The sequence below is a fragment of the Haliaeetus leucocephalus genome, unplaced genomic scaffold (genome assembly GCF_000737465.1).
Source record: "Haliaeetus leucocephalus isolate CR32 unplaced genomic scaffold, Haliaeetus_leucocephalus-4.0 Scaffold140, whole genome shotgun sequence".
NCBI lineage: Eukaryota > Metazoa > Chordata > Aves > Accipitriformes > Accipitridae > Haliaeetus > Haliaeetus leucocephalus.
Genome location: NW_010972576.1, coordinates 13,304,680 through 13,320,634, shown reverse-complemented (window position 1 = coordinate 13,320,634; position 15,955 = coordinate 13,304,680). Strand labels below are relative to the sequence as shown.

General features: G+C 36.4%; 1 protein-coding gene across 1 annotated transcript in view; it reads left to right on the top strand.

The window, feature by feature from the left end:
• TACR3 (tachykinin receptor 3) overlaps window positions 1–15,444 on the top strand; it is a 41,741-nt gene extending 26,297 nt beyond the window's left edge. Inside the window, exons 4-5 of the mRNA XM_010561053.1 lie at window positions 12,174–12,370; window positions 15,129–15,444. Of these exons, the coding sequence (XP_010559355.1) occupies window positions 12,174–12,370; window positions 15,129–15,444 (513 nt within the window). The remainder of the gene's footprint in view (window positions 1–12,173; window positions 12,371–15,128) is intronic.
• The last annotated feature ends 511 nt before the right edge of the window (window positions 15,445–15,955 follow it).

Sequence of the window (15,955 nt, the reverse complement as noted above, 5' to 3'; positions counted from 1 at the left end):
CTCTGAATCTGTCTTTGTTTTCCCTATCATAAAACTAGTCTAACTTTATGATCTCATACTTTTAAGTCAGTCTCCTCTGAGGTTAGATTCACCTAGTCATATATCTTAGACTTTGTGAAATGACTCTAGAAATTAAATCCATTTGAAGATTTTCATATCAATGAGACACAGCAAGTTTTAAACACCAGTTTAAAACTTTAAACACAGTTTAAACACAACTGTAGTTGTGTTTCACATTGTCACACTTCTTGCTTAAAGTAAAGAAAAAGCAAACCAGAAAGAAGAAATTCTCAGGATCTTTGAAAGGCTCCTCCAAAAGCAAACTCGTCCCTTGTTTGCCAGACACTGGAAGATGTTGAACTGTGCCCAGAGCTTTGTCCACTTACTCCTTGAGTGTCAGTTTGTCTCTTTCAATATTAAAATGTTAAATGAGAACAGGACAGGAACCAGCCTCAGGGCCCAAGACCTGTCATCACAGGCAACCCTAACAGAATTCCCCCGATATCATCTTAAATCTCCATCTTAAAACCATTTTTCTTTCTGGATTGCTACATCTAGTGGAAAGTGTTCTAAAAATCTCACCACTCCAAGAGTTCCAGTTTCCAGGCCAAATTTATTTATGGACAGCTCTATTTATGCTGTTATTTTCTGTTAGCTTAATTAATTACTTCTTATCCCTCAGTGGTGCCACCTCTAGAGATGTTTTTATAGCCATATCCTCTCTCAGCCTTTAATTACATTTGTTACACAAATGAAACAAATGCTTCTGGTCTTCTTTTAATATAACAACATCTGAATGCAACAAGTGACAAAAACCAGACAAGGAATGCTGGCAATGAAGTCTCACCATGGTCCTGCATAGTGGTAATAACACTTTCCTGATTCCACTGAAAATGCCTCATCTGGAACTTCCTCATATCTCATTTATTCTTTTCATTAAACTCACGACCTGGTTGTGCTGTAATGAATCAATACATCTGTCTCCTCATTTGTTCACAACATTTAATTCCACAATTCACAGCAGAAAAATTTTATTAGTCCTTAATCCAGCAAATCCCAGAATTTTTCTGAGTATGACCCTACCTATGGAAGAACAGTGTAAAACAATCCCCAAAACTAGCACAGTACCAGTCCAGCAGTTTCCATCTCCTCTGTGGTATCTGTCACTGCCATGACCCCACTTAGAGACACAATCACTACAGGTACCACACGAAGTATATGATTAGCACTTTGAAGTTGCATTTCTGCTCCTGCAGTTCTTCAACATCCAAGTTCTTCTTCTGTAGCAGCAAAGCTGTACAAAAGTTTGTTTTCACCAAATTTATTTGGCATGCTCTTATTCTTCTGTACTAAACTCCTCAGTAAATACATTAAATGCAGCTGATCTCAAGACTGACACCTACAGAATATATCCTGGTTTGGAGGGAGGTTAGTATTAAATACTTTCTCATAAAACCTGTTTCTCTCTAATACCTTTCCAGTGAAAGTGTTTCCCAAGTCATGCTCAGTAGTGAAATGCAACAGGTAAAAGTTACTTGCAAAAATTAATAACTAAAGATGGGTTTCCTCTGATTCTGCTTCAGGGCATCTCTTACTATGATATCCTTAACTCTGGCAATTTATGGGAAGTATGAAATATCCTTGTTAACATGGTAAATGCAAACCAATCCTAATGAAGCTAGAGCCTGACTTGTTACACATGCCTAAAACCAATTTTGTAACATTGTAGATGAAGTTACACAAAGGGATGTAGCACGGCTTCTTAGCATGCTTCCTATGAAGCACTGATGGTAATTCTGTCTGTTGTTCTTCTCTATGGCTCTGCATGGGTGAGTCAGCACTGGTCATGAAGTAGATTATTGGACCAGACTGCAAATATTAGTGTTCCACTAATGTTTTGAGCATAACATTTTTGTCCCATACCTATAAAGACAGATACCCTGCCAGACTCACCAGATTGCTGTTAACACAGTAGTAAAAGTCACCACTTGCAAGTAATTGCTATTACAGTCAAAAGCTTGCAGAATAGGGATTTTTTTTTAACCTTTTTTTCCCACAAGCTTAACAAAAGCTTCTAAAGGGTAATAGCGGCCAGAATATCATATGAATATCTGTCTGGTGAAAATACTAGCAGAAGAAGATTTCTTTTCCTATTTTGATCAGTAATACATTCTCATAGCTATTAAAATTCTCAGCAAGAATACAAATAGAATATTGACAGGAAAACTTGATTTGGGCATTTTTCTTTACCATTAATTAAATTCTCAAATTTTTGCAACATCAACACATTAATGACAATGTATGACCCCCTCCTTAAACACATGCACACAGAGAGGCTTTTTTCCAGAAGTACAAGGCAACATAACCAATACTCTGAGAAAACTTTTTTTTTAAGTTTTAAAAAGTTCTGTCAAACCCTTTCCATTACTGAGTATATGGATGGAATACCTACTGAAAATATAGGCAATGAGCAAAGTAATTCTTAATGTTGTGCATCATAATTTTCATTTTATTGTCTCACTCTTCACATGCTTAGCAGTTGCCTAGGGAAAGACTGGAACATGAGGTACTGGGGAATTATTTTGATTGCATGTTAAAACCAAAATATTTTTTACAGAGCTATTTTATGGGCTTAGAACTCTGGAAATCCAGGATTCATCCTTTCTCCTTCCCATGATTTTTTTTTTTTTTCTGGGAATTTGTTCTATTTTTAATAATTTGCCCACATTTTGATCAAGTTTTCCTACTGAGGAAAAATAAAGTCAGACCTTCTGATAATTTTCTGAACAGCATTAAAACAGTGATATATAATGAAATTACTGGAAGCTGCCCTGCTCTGCTTTCTATCTACCAAATAGCTACAGCACACTCAGCAGCAGTACCAGCTTCCATCCGTCGGCTCAAGTTTTCCTAAAACTCAGCTATGAACTGTGAACACATCACTCCACACTCGTCATCCATGCTTCCAGCAGCAATCACAGGGGAGTAAAAGAACAGTAAATTCTAAAAATGGCTTTATACTGTGCATAATCCTTGCACAGTGTAACTATTTACTGACAGACTGATGCAAGTTTTCTGGTTAAAACTTTCTTATAGAACAGCTGGCAACAGCTCCACTTCAGGGGCAGAGTTAACAGACTGGTTCTGCATGGTCAGTGATTAGGCTCAGGACTGTGCACTTAGAATTTCTGTGATGCTTCTCCTCTGTATTGCTATATTTCTGATCACTTGTGGCAGAAAATTCATGTGAAATATTTAGTCACAGTCCTAGGGCAAAAATTTCTGTTTAGTAATGCCTCATATTTTTAAGAATGGAAGTAGCACTGGATTAAACAGGTCAAAAATTTCAACAAACCACTCTAATGTTAGTGAACTCAGTGTCATTTTAAATGCATTGCTGAATTGAACTATACACGTTCCTTAATAATAAAACCAAGATTCCTACCGGAAAGACAAGTGAAAACCAAATCTGTCTCTTTTTCAAAATTCAGACTTTGAGCATGGAGATGATGATCTCAATGTTTTAAACTATGGAGTTGGTTTTTTTTAGACAGCCCTCATTTCCTCTGTGTACTTCTCCCCATGTTCAAGTCTGGGACCTGGCCCTCCAGACAGATAACCTTAATATCCCACATTCAGGACAAAGTATGTTCTTTAAGTTCTAAGCAAATTCTTTCACCAGCATACAAACAAACCTTGAAAACCTCAAATCTCTTTTGTTGTCTCTGAATGTGTCTCATCTAATCTGCAGTCAAAGTTATCCCATTACATATATTAAATTGCAACCACATGTATAGCCCTGCGTACATACATATATATATACAGGTAAGAGAGAGCTCATAAGAAGCCCCTTCCTCATTAAGTCCCTGTAGGGAAGTCGTGAACAAATTAGAGCATGAGTTTTGAGTCTGTTGAGCTTTCTGGAATGGTGCCCAGCACCTGTGTGGTGAAAATTCTGGGAAACCTGACACAAATCAGTCATTTTGGAGTACTACAGGGCCAAGAGCTGTATGTTCAGCTGAGCAGAACTGCAGTTCCAGTATTGCACTTATACACTTCACTTTTACATTCATTACATGTTGCTATTTGTGTAAAAAGAAAACATAATTCCAGCACGTCCTTTCCTGAGTTAAAGCAGAAGGCTATGGGACTACTTCCTCAAGACTTAGCGTGAGAGACCTCACTAAACTTCTGCTACAGCATAAACTTACAAAGAGGAAACCAGATGAAACAGCCCAGAGACATCGCAAATGGTGGCAGGAGCTGAACTGCAGAGAGCCTTCAATATTCCGAATGTGCTTTTTAGAAGCAGGACAAAATTATCACCTAGACACAGAGGGATGTCTGTGTTATGTCTATTGATACCTTCACCTAACAAATTTAATCGTTTAACTTAAGTACTTCATGCTTTAGAAGTTTCTGTACTGCTACATTGTAAACAACCTATTCAAAGCACCTTTATGTCATTACTTATTTTCTGGGGTGGATAGAAAGAGTTTCTTTGATTTCTACAGGCTGTGGAGCAGGTTTCCTAGGAAACAGTTTCAGCCATCCTGGCATGGGTCAGCTTATACCTTATACCACAGGAGTGTCAAACCAGTGCAGTAGTGATCGGTGTGTTGACCATTATGGCCAAGTAGTGGGGATACTTTAACACTTGAAGCAATGCTAAAATGTCTGTACAAAAGCAGAAAGAGCAGATGCTGTCAGGACAATGACACTACTGATACTTTTTAGCAAGAATAATTGATCAGAGCATATACCACCTTTTTACTGACCAAATATTTCCAAAATGTTCTGTATGTGAGTTACAAGTCTACTTCTCCTAATAAATTCATAACCTTGTACAGTCATTTGTGGAGTCACAAAAATAAACTAAGTGCATCAAATACAAAATATAAAACTCAAGCATCACTGACACTAACAGTTTCCTTTCAACTCAATTTAAATGAAAATAGACTGGGGGACATTATTAATTTTTTTTTTATTTTTTCTTAGGAGGCAATAAACACTTTTGCTTCAAACTTTAAAAGGGAAGTTGTTACTACTGTTGCAAATGCATAATTATGATGGCAATAAAATTATAGCTTTAACCATGGGTTTTTTTCTGAGCAGAATTTTGCCATGCATTTTTAAAAAGTACAGTCCAGGAATAATTAATTTCATCTTCAGGCAACACAATTTTATTCCTATCAACAGAAAAGAGAAGAAGGAGGTTTTCCAAACTACGTATTAAATAATCTTTCCCATGATGTTCTTATGCTAAATTATAGAGAAATATGGTAAACATTAAAATGGTTCCTAATTATATAAATCATTTATTTAATTGCCCTAGGTGAATAAGCTGAAAATAAAACAATCCAAAAGACCGTAGGCTTTCTATATGAAATAAGAGCCTGTGCTCCTATTTTGAAGATAACCAAAGGTAACCATGTCATTTTAGGTTCAAGAGGACAGTTTCCATTGATAGGAGTCCACATAAAGCAAACCACGTGTAGGGATGCTTTTGCATAATTCATTGGCATAATTCAGCATAGCCTTATTGGTTTATTGCACTGTTCAATATAAGGTCTAGTTTCCAAGAGAAAAAAATGACATGTGCCAATCCCTCTGAAGTCTTATATGGAAAATTCAACATTGGCAAGGTTCTGGGAGAGCCTTCAATGAGGATTAAATGTCCCAGAACATTTTCAGAATTGTGGCAGAAAGTAGACTTAAGAACCAACTACTCCTATTAGGAAAACAAAAGCAGATATGATTACTTTGTTTCCCCCATGCCAAATCTCATCTCTGCTTGGAAGCATGGAAGTGAAGTGTGCCCTATCACTCATTTCAGGTCAGGAAGGAAACTATTGTAAAATAAGTGATGGTGTGAATTTTAAGTACAAAAGCACTAGATCAGCTTTTCACTTTTTTTCAGAACTAGATCTCAGGTGGATAACCATATCCAGTAATGCTGATCTCACAACAGCCACTCAGAGTCATTTTCTAAAGAACATAATCTTCTTATGTTACTCCATGCTGAAGACCAAGGCAATGCTACAAAGCCATCTACTTTTACTTGTCATCTAGGTTACAGAAAAAAACTCTTTTAGTTTGAGCAGCAGACATTAACATATTGTCTAATATCTAACAATCTCTTGTGAGAAATTGAGACATCTCCTTCAGATAAAGTAACATAAGACTTGTGGCAACTTTTCCTCTCCACCCCCAATCAGATGCTTGTAAAGTCATGTCTTCTCAAGCAAAAAAGCCTGAGCAAAAGATTTACCCCTTTTCTTCAATGGAACAGATATTTCTTGACATGTTGAAAGAACCTTAAAGTCACACTCAAAGCTGTGTTCCATTAGAAACAACACAACATTAGAAGCAACATTAGAAAAGCATCATTTAAAATGGTAGTAGCTAAGACCATTCATGAAAAATGTCAAAATTGCTTTGATTTGGTGGGTGGACCCCACATTTTAGCATTTGTAAGACAGCAATCTGATTCAAAGTACTTCATACTAGAACAGAATAACTTCTTCAACTTTACAGTTTAAATAACAAAGTAAGTGATTGTGAATTCTGTCCGCAGCAAGGGTTTATGCAAGTTGAAATGAAAGGTAGTTTCTTTATTTCAAGCAACTGAGAAAAAATGGATGGAAAGTATAAGTCAGAAGAATAAAATGATTTGTTAAGCACTAGAATTGACAAGTACCTTACCTGACTGAAAGAATTCCAAGCTCTCTGATTCTTTCTCCTTCTAAATGTGCATCTCCTTCAGCTATAAAGAATCTATCCTTTCTATAGGCTAAAAGAGCACAGAAAATCCCTGAGTTTGTCAAAATTATATGAAAACCCACAGCACTTGGCATCTCAGAAATCAGTCCTATCTTTGTACTAATACCAGTAGCTTACCTTTGAATCCTAATTTTCTTGCAAAAGATAGATGGTTTACTCCAACTAAGCATTGTGGAGAAGCAAAAGACATAATGGTGTTCCTTTCTCTGGTGCTTGTGCTTAGTACACAAGTACCATGTATGTCCCCAGGATTGGGAAGTGGATCTATTGATTGCATCCTAACACGTTGGGAGAAATACTTTGTGCGATGTTAGTTTGGTATTTTACTTCTTCCAAAAGAGCACAGGGCAGAAAGAGAAACACATTACAACTCCCAGAGATCATCTGTGAACTGTGTTTAAGTTGTATTCATGGACAAAAAATATCCATGGGTGGCTAAACAAAGACATTCTTACACTGTATGTGTTCTTAAAGTATTTGCTCTGCTTCTCATTTACATCTGCGTAACACCTAGGGGTAAAAGTTCTGAAACTAATGAAATTATAGTGTGCGATATTGGTGCAAATTAAATCAGAAACCAAATTCCTGACCTTGTAGAAGCAGCAATATCAAAGATGACTTAGAAAGGAAATAAGGAGTTACAGAGCAGATTGAAAAGGAAATGATTCTGTGGCCTAAGTCTTGGGTGTTGATGGCAAATCAATGCCTTGCAATGCGAATTGCTATAGCCCCCCAGCAGCAACTGAGTCTCTCAGAAAAGTGTATTTTATTCCTAGTCTTTCAAGAGCTGTTCTCAATGCTACATCTAAATCAGACTCATTTTTCTAGCTATTTTTCATGCAAAATAAAAACAGGCGGAAAAAAAAATTTATTTGCTGCTCTTTCCAAGCGCAGCAGAATCTGTTAGCTCCTTTTCACTTTTACTGCTTCAAATGTTTCACAACAAAAGCAAACCTGCAAACTCAAATTCCAATGAACTTATGCCTGGTTTGTTCTTTTAAATATATCTTTTTCTCATTACATATCATTCATTAATGAAAGAATGCTTCTTACTCAGAAAGGAAGTATTTAAAGGAACAGGCAAGACTACATAGCACATAAATTAACTTTTTTTATAGACATAGTTTTTCTTAGACATAGGCAGAAGTGCAACAATTTCAGCAGAACATGTCAATGAAAATCACAATATAAAATACTTTGATTTTTCATCATATTGCAAATCTAGCCTCCAGACTTGCCTGAGGTTGCACAACTGAGAGACTCGGTACAACTAATTTTAACAAAAGTCCTGGAACAGAAAAAAAAAAACTTTCCTCCAGCCATGCTGCCCACAATACAGAAAGAGATTGAACAGAAGACCAGGGGAAAACAGTGCCACTGGGACACAGGTTGGTGGTGTTCACTGCAATCACACATTTTGGAAAGCTCCGTGGTGAAATGGTGGCAGGAACAGAGCTAGAGATTAAGCACAACAGAATTCAGTAATTTTCTGGTTTCCTTGCTTTAGAAACGTTTCCTAATGCACAAGAGCAAACCCTTATTAATGAATTCTATGCAACACAGAACCGAGGAGAAAGCAGTTGAAAAATCGTAATATCCCCCCCAAAATAAAGCAGAACAGGCATATTAAAAAGAAACAAAATAAAAGAACTTTGTATTGTCAGAGCCACAGGTCTAAGTACTCCAAAAAAATAAAATCATTGAGGCTCTTTATACTCTGCAGTTGAACCTGCAAAGTGTCATTGGAGATTTTTTAGTGAAACATCACAGTGTAGTGGGAAAAGACAATCAGGCTTTTGCAGCAAATTCATACTTTGCCTGTTTCCCTTATTTTCCCTGTGCCCTAATTGAGCTTAACAGTTTACTGGCACTCATTCTTCAGGATTTAAACCAAGTAAAATCAAGTGCTCCGGGTTTACAGACCCTGAAGGCAGTTTCTGTTCATAGTTATTGATATCATCAGGAAATGTAACTTGAACACTGGAAAGACTAAGGGGATGGACAAGAACTACAGCCATAAACTGTAAGCTATGGCCTTGCACAGTGTGTATGTGCCTGTCTCTGAAAGAGGAAAGGAAATTGGGAATAATCTCCCTCCTTTTCAGCTTCCTTTTATTCTTCTTTTTCTCCATTTCTGCCAACACGTACTCATTCTTAGCTGATGAAACAAGGACAGAATAGTGCTTTTTGATTTCTCTCATAACTTTTGTGGTTGACTTCAAATTCAACTGTAACTGCCCTGTGTTTCAAACAACTTTATGCCACACAGACTTATCTTCTTAGGTAATATGTCAATGAGTGCATTGTGCTACATAAATACTCAAAAGAATGACAGTTTAACCTTGACTTTTCTTAAAGGTCCCTTTTTGCTGGAAAAATTAGCACTTTTTTGTTCCAGGAAAAAACACTTTACACATTAATAAGGAAACTTCATTGTGTGCCTCCCTCTAAACATACATATATCAGTATATTACCATTCACCTCAGTGATACTCAGACTGATACAGCCTTATCTGAGAGAAAAATGATACTTTAAATTTTTAGGTAATTTCTGTTATTTACGAAAAACAGCTGCAAACCTGAATGATTAAGAATGTAGTGTGCTTCACTGTCTGTCATTCCAGTGACTTGTTACTTCAGAATTAAATCAAACACTAATTTCCATCTAAAATCATCTTCTGCTTGTTGTCTAGTTTAACTATTTGCTTCAGAAATTTCTGCTGTCAGGATGGTGATGACTTAATATTTAATCATGGATTTCCAGACAGAAACAGCAACAAGAAAATTTTATGCTGATTTCACTGTTTTTAAAGATGAGTGGTTTGTTTTAAACAAAACAGTAACCTTGCAGGAAAAGATGTGATTTTTCTAGGGGTGATTTGGCATTTTTCGTTTCAAAACTTGGGGGGGGGTGGGGGGTTAAAACATTTAAAATAAGAATTGAATCGCCTGAAATTGTGACAAAAGATCTTTAGTAGCGGATTTTATTTAGGTCGTAGTGTAAATAGTTATTTTGGGATTTCTGTTTCTCTGAAGAAAACCTGAAATACTATATTTGGGTTAAGCCAAAACTTAATTCATTTTGTGCTAATTTATGACTGCAGCAGTTGAAATCAAGAAGCTATTATTTGCACAGGCTGTGAAGTTTTACTAGCTTTAGGAGACCTTTAAGTAGACTCTTGAAGTGCTGCTTGCCTTGCCGTTCAATATAACACAGAAAACTGGCCAATAAGAATTTGGAAGTAAGAAAAAAGACAAACAACTTTCTTTTGAAATTGTTGTTAATACAATTTAGTAGGCCAAACTGGCAACCTGCACTCTTACTGTGATTTCTAGCAGCTCTGGGGCATCAGTGACACAGGGTTCAACCAGATTAAACGACATATATTGCTGGAAAGCTCTACTGTTTCAGTTCTCAAGCACTGCACAGGTGAAATGTTCAGTATAAATACGGATTAGCCTGATTACACTTTGAAAACTTGTAGACAAAAATCCTTCCATTTAGTACCTATGATATTCCATTTATAAATAATTCTAGGAATAATTTCATATGCACAGCTGGTACTGCAAGACTTGCTAATTAAATATCAAGGCAAGTAATTGGACTTTCAAGAGTTCTGAAATTACAGAAATCCTGAATGGTGTTGAATACTTATCATTCCTGGCAGGTATAAAATCACAGCATAAGCAAAGTGCAACTGCAAATCAATGGACAGAAAGCTTAAGTATTGTGGTGAAACAATGGAGTTGAGTCTTCTACCTGTACAATGTGTGCAAGGCACAGGTGTAAATCCCCAGCAGAAGAATAGTGGAAGTTATGCCCAAAAGAGTACAAAAGACATGCCATTTAATGAGAGACTGTGATTTCACAACTTATTTTTATGGCATCATTTCAGATACATAATTTAGTCCAGAAATGTCTATTCACATACAGTCACAACTTCTTCCCTCCCCCAAAAGACATCTCACATATAGTCCCATATACATCTATACATGTCTAGCTATAGATATACAGATGGACACTTACCAAAGGTGAAAGTGATACTATGTTTTGGTGTGTTGCCTTCCCTTATAATAATACTGATCTTCCTTCTGCAATGGTTTACAGTTAACTGATGAAAAGTGCTTTAGAAGAACCAAATATTATTAATGTTGTTGTATGTGTGGACAGATGCCCTTTTTGTATCTTTAAGTGATGGCTGGTATATGTATCAGTAATAATAAGTATTCTCATAAGCAAAATCATGTACAGTACAGTCCCAGCCAGCAGGAAAGCTTGTAAACTGGTGCCAGATATTAAATGAAAAATTGCTTTATCTTTCCCACAGGAAGATGTAATACGAGTTATGGATGGCACCATGACATTTATATGTAAAATGATTCAATTAAGTTAGCTGAAATGTTATAAAAATATCAACCTAAGATGTGTAGGTATGGGAAATTTCAGTTTTGGTTGGTTTTTTTTTCCTGGCAACACTACAAACAGTAGGAAATGGCAGCTTGTACAGAGAAATGAAAGTAACTGTTGATAGCGATCCCTATTATTCCTCAGTATTCACAGTACAAATGAACAAGAGACCTCCCAGCACAGATCTATCACGTTTGGTTTCATTTTACCTACAGAAAGAAACTCTGTTGTGTAAATGTGTGACACACTGTGTTGACAATGGTAGCTGGCTAGTATTTGGCATAGCTGAAGAGGGGAAGACAGGAGTGAAGATTTTACATGACTCTCAACTTTTCTTCTTGTATTTCAAGTGCAAAACAGAGCTCCTCTTCATTTGTGCTTAATGGAAACTATGGTAGCTAACAGATGTTACAATGCCTGCAAAAAACAACAAATAATGATAAACCAGCCAAGGAAACTGTTAGCCTCTGAAATTACACAGGATATTGCAGTTGCTCATTTCCTACAACCTAGTGTTTACTCAAATCTAATGATTGAGGACAAGGAACATTCTTGCTGACCACAGCCAAAAAAGACACTAGGGTCAATAAAGGCCAAAATGAGGTCTCCAGATAAAACACCCTGTAACCTTATTCCATGATTAGCTGCATAGAAAAAAGTAATATTTTAGATAGCTAAATATAAGTAAGCAAATGTATTACTTGGAAGAATCAATACAAATAAAGCTAGAGATGATTTGCATGTTATTTTCCTTAGGAAAAGGAGGATCTCCAGCCAAGGAAAAAAAAAAAGAAAGAAAGAAAATAAACAGAAATTTAGGAAAGGCAGATTATAAGGAAAATTGTATGAAAGCATATTCACCTTTGCTTTGACTAACTTTAACAATCAAATGCAAGAAAATTATTAATGGATGTTGAAATGCTAGTCCAAATAAAAAAGGCTAATGTATATTGTAAAATAGCATTATTACTTCCTTCTTTCAGGTGGTAAAAATGATGATTGTGGTTGTGCTGACATTTGCCATCTGCTGGCTGCCCTACCACATTTACTTCATGGTTACTGGGATCTATCAACAATTGAATCGGTGGAAATACATTCAGCAAATCTATTTGGCCAGCTTTTGGCTTGCCATGAGCTCCACAATGTACAATCCCATTATCTACTGCTGTCTTAATAAGAGGTAAGAATTGGTTATGAAACAGTTGGCATGCATAGCTTCAATGGGAATATAAATGGTTTAAATGGGATAAAAGACAAAGAATTTTCACTTGAATAGTTTTCAGTTAGTGGGAAAGAAAACAAAACAGAAACTTCCTTTAGGTTTGTACTTAAAATGAATCCTAAAAAACCAAATGCACACTTCCAGTAAATACTTCAGTCTACTGAAAATTTCAGAGCAAAATTCAGTATTCAGAAACCAACCCTTCCCGTTTCCATATACAAAATTTAAAATCTAAAGCAGTTTAATATTTTTTGGCTTGCAAAACATTAAATAAAGAAGTAAAGAAAGTCATTAGTGATATACAGTGCAATCTGTATGTTCACTAACTAATTGTAGCCACAAATTTGTTTTCAGTGCTGGAAGGATATCATATAAAATGTGATTTATTGTGTATTTTATACCTCACCATTAGATTTCTACTGGGCTCTGAGGTCTGTAACAGGCTAATAAAACAAATATTTATATTCTCATTACTCAACACTAAATTACAGTATTGTTTGATAGCAAGGCATTATGCTCTGAATTTCAGAGGCACTGCATTTGTTGAGTTTGGCGAGATTTTATGGATATTTGGCAGTTTGAAACTACTGGATTGCAGAATGAACTCATGTTTTTCATTTCAGCTTGTAGGACCAGGATCTAAACAAACATCATCCTGGCCATCCTATTTTTCAGTATTTCTTCTAGTATTATTGGATACAGACCACCAAGAACAATGAATCAGTTCACAAACTCAGTCAGTATGAATCAGTATTGAATAAGTAATCTGAAATATTATTTGAAATCTCTTTTGAATGAGCAGCTAGTGTCAAGTTTAATTGCTGGCAAGCTTTATACCAATTTTGTTAAATATTTATAAAACCCCACTAAAGATCATGCAACACTTGTCAAAAGCAGTCTAATCAAAAATGAAGTGACCAAATCCTGCCGAGTTTTTATTGGTGTAAAAACACTGGAGTCTGCCTCCTTGATGTGGATAGCTTATGATGCTTAACATTCACAGCCTTTTAAAATATCAAGGTAATGCCTGATTTCATACAGCCTTCTGCCCCTTTTGATCATTTACAACTGTTTAAAGAACAGGTAAAGTTTTAGTATGCCAGAACAAAATCCTAACTCAAATAGCGAATTTCCCATTAATTTCAAGAGAAAGCAGATCTCACTGGGTGTCCAGTGTCTACAACATCACAGGCGAGGAAGAACTACACCTCATATTTTCTCAATTGCTACCATAAAACCTCTAAAACATTGCCATTTTCTTCAAAAACTTTTTATGGCAGAGTTACAAAAGATGTTATTCATAAAAAATCAGTCTCTCTGATGTGGCTTATGTTGACACTCGTACAGTGCAAAATTAAACATCTGGATTAAAGAATATGAATCAACAAAAATTTCATAATTTTGAGACACACTAAAGGTCACCTTGTTCAGAATTTAATGGAAGAATGAAATACTGGTGAAAGTTTTCTTATAATTAAATTCCATATTGAAATCAAGAAGCCAGAACATCTGCTTCCTTTTCATGCAGTAGGAAAATACAGCCTCTTGCTGGGAGTCAGATCAATTCATGCAGTATTGTTACATCTGCTGGATCTAGTATCAGAGTTATAACACCTATTCCCAGCCTCATCTTCCAGGCTAATTAGGATATTACTTACGTATCCAGATAAAAAGAGCATTATTTCAAGATGAAGAAAAAACATGCCCTGAATGAGAAAGAGGATAGAAGGTGAGACAAAAAAATACAGTCTAAAGATGTTTAGGTTTTACAGCTTCCTTCACTAAATCTATTTCTATCAGAGGTTCTTCCAATATTTTTTCATAATGTGGACTGCTGAACCATTGCTCCAAAAAGCTTACAGACACAATAAACAACACAGCTGATTGTTGAAACAAAAACAAGAGAAGCAAGACAAGTGAGAAGGTCTGATAAGTTTTAGGTCTAGGTGAAAAGGTGTTTTTTTCAGGTTACAGATAATTGTTTTTCTAATATATTTAACTTCTATTCTGGAAATGCATGCACACAAAAAGCAACAAGTCTTTATAGTAAATCTCTGCCTCTGAATTGAAATAAAATAACACTGTATGAATATTGCAAGCACTAATGTGCTAAAGCCTCAAAATTCCCATTTGTACATTGTTCACATTCAGTTTTCAACTTTCTAGGAACTTCTTTAATTATTACAAATTATTTCCAAATATTTTATGTGAACAATTATTAGTCATTACATCACTTCCATTTAAGCACCTCTGTTAGAGAGGGAAACACAGAAAGGATATTGGAATCTGGAAACTGGGATGGTATTTTAGAGAAAAGAATGCTACAAATTTTCTCGCCGAGAGAAGATGAAAATATGGGTGCAGATTTCATCATAGGTCAAATCAAAACAATTTCTGTGAAGACAGTGCTATGAAAGCTGGTGTTTGTTTATTCAGGCATGGGCAAAGGAAGGGAAATCGAGCATCAGGAAAATACCAATGTTAAAATGCAGGGAAAGTATATAGAAAATCAGAAACAGAAATGAGCTGTTACCACTGTCATTTTTACCCTACTCAGACTTTAGTCAAGCAAGATCCCACTGACTCACCACAAACAGGATTAGGGGCAAGATAATTAGCCGAGTCAGTGTCCTCTCAGCGTGGTGTATGTTTTCAGATGAAGGCCCGCGGTGGGCTCTCACAAGCACAGGCTTTTGCCGCGCATTTCTCCTCCCAGGTTCCGAGCTGGCTTCAAGCGAGCTTTCCGCTGGTGTCCCTTCATTGAGGTGTCCAGCTATGACGAGCTAGAGCTCAAGGCAGCCAGGTTTCATCCCACCCGGCAAAGTAGCCTATATGCTGTGTCCAGAATGGAGTCCAGCATGACAGTGGTGTTCGACACGAACGATGGAGACAACACCCACGCCAGCCGTAAGAAAAGAGCAGCTCCGAGGGACACAAGTTTCAATGGCTGTTCACGGAGGAATTCCAAGACCATCTCCACAGCCTCAAGTCTCATCAGTTCACTGCACACATCAGCAGATGATTATTCCTAAGCATTTCATGGTGCCAGTTGCTAGAAGGGCAGCACTGGACAATGCTCTCCTGCTTTGGGACTAGATAGTCATACCACAGGAAAGCAAACATAATTCCACTGACGAACCCTAGCTATAAATATCATGAGACTTTTAGGCATCACTTACTTTTCTGCTTTAGAAAGAAAGAGGAACTTGAAGACATATGTATGCACCAGTCTGAAAGCACAGTCCCACCTTATATACAGCAATGTTTGTAGGGATTATCCAAAATAAGCTAACGGCATAAAAAACATGTTTCAGCTTTATCTGACCTGTGGCATTTATGTTTTACTTACTGAACTGTAACAGGCTCCTTTACTTACTGAAGCTGAAATGTACGATGCTTTTCTATTATAAGTGTATTAATTCTAGAGTAACGAAATTACATAACATCTGATAAAAAAATTCTTTATAATGAAGACCTAATGAGCCCAAAGTCTATTCAATTGTTTTACAATTTAGCCCTATTCCCAGGCAAATAGACAAAATA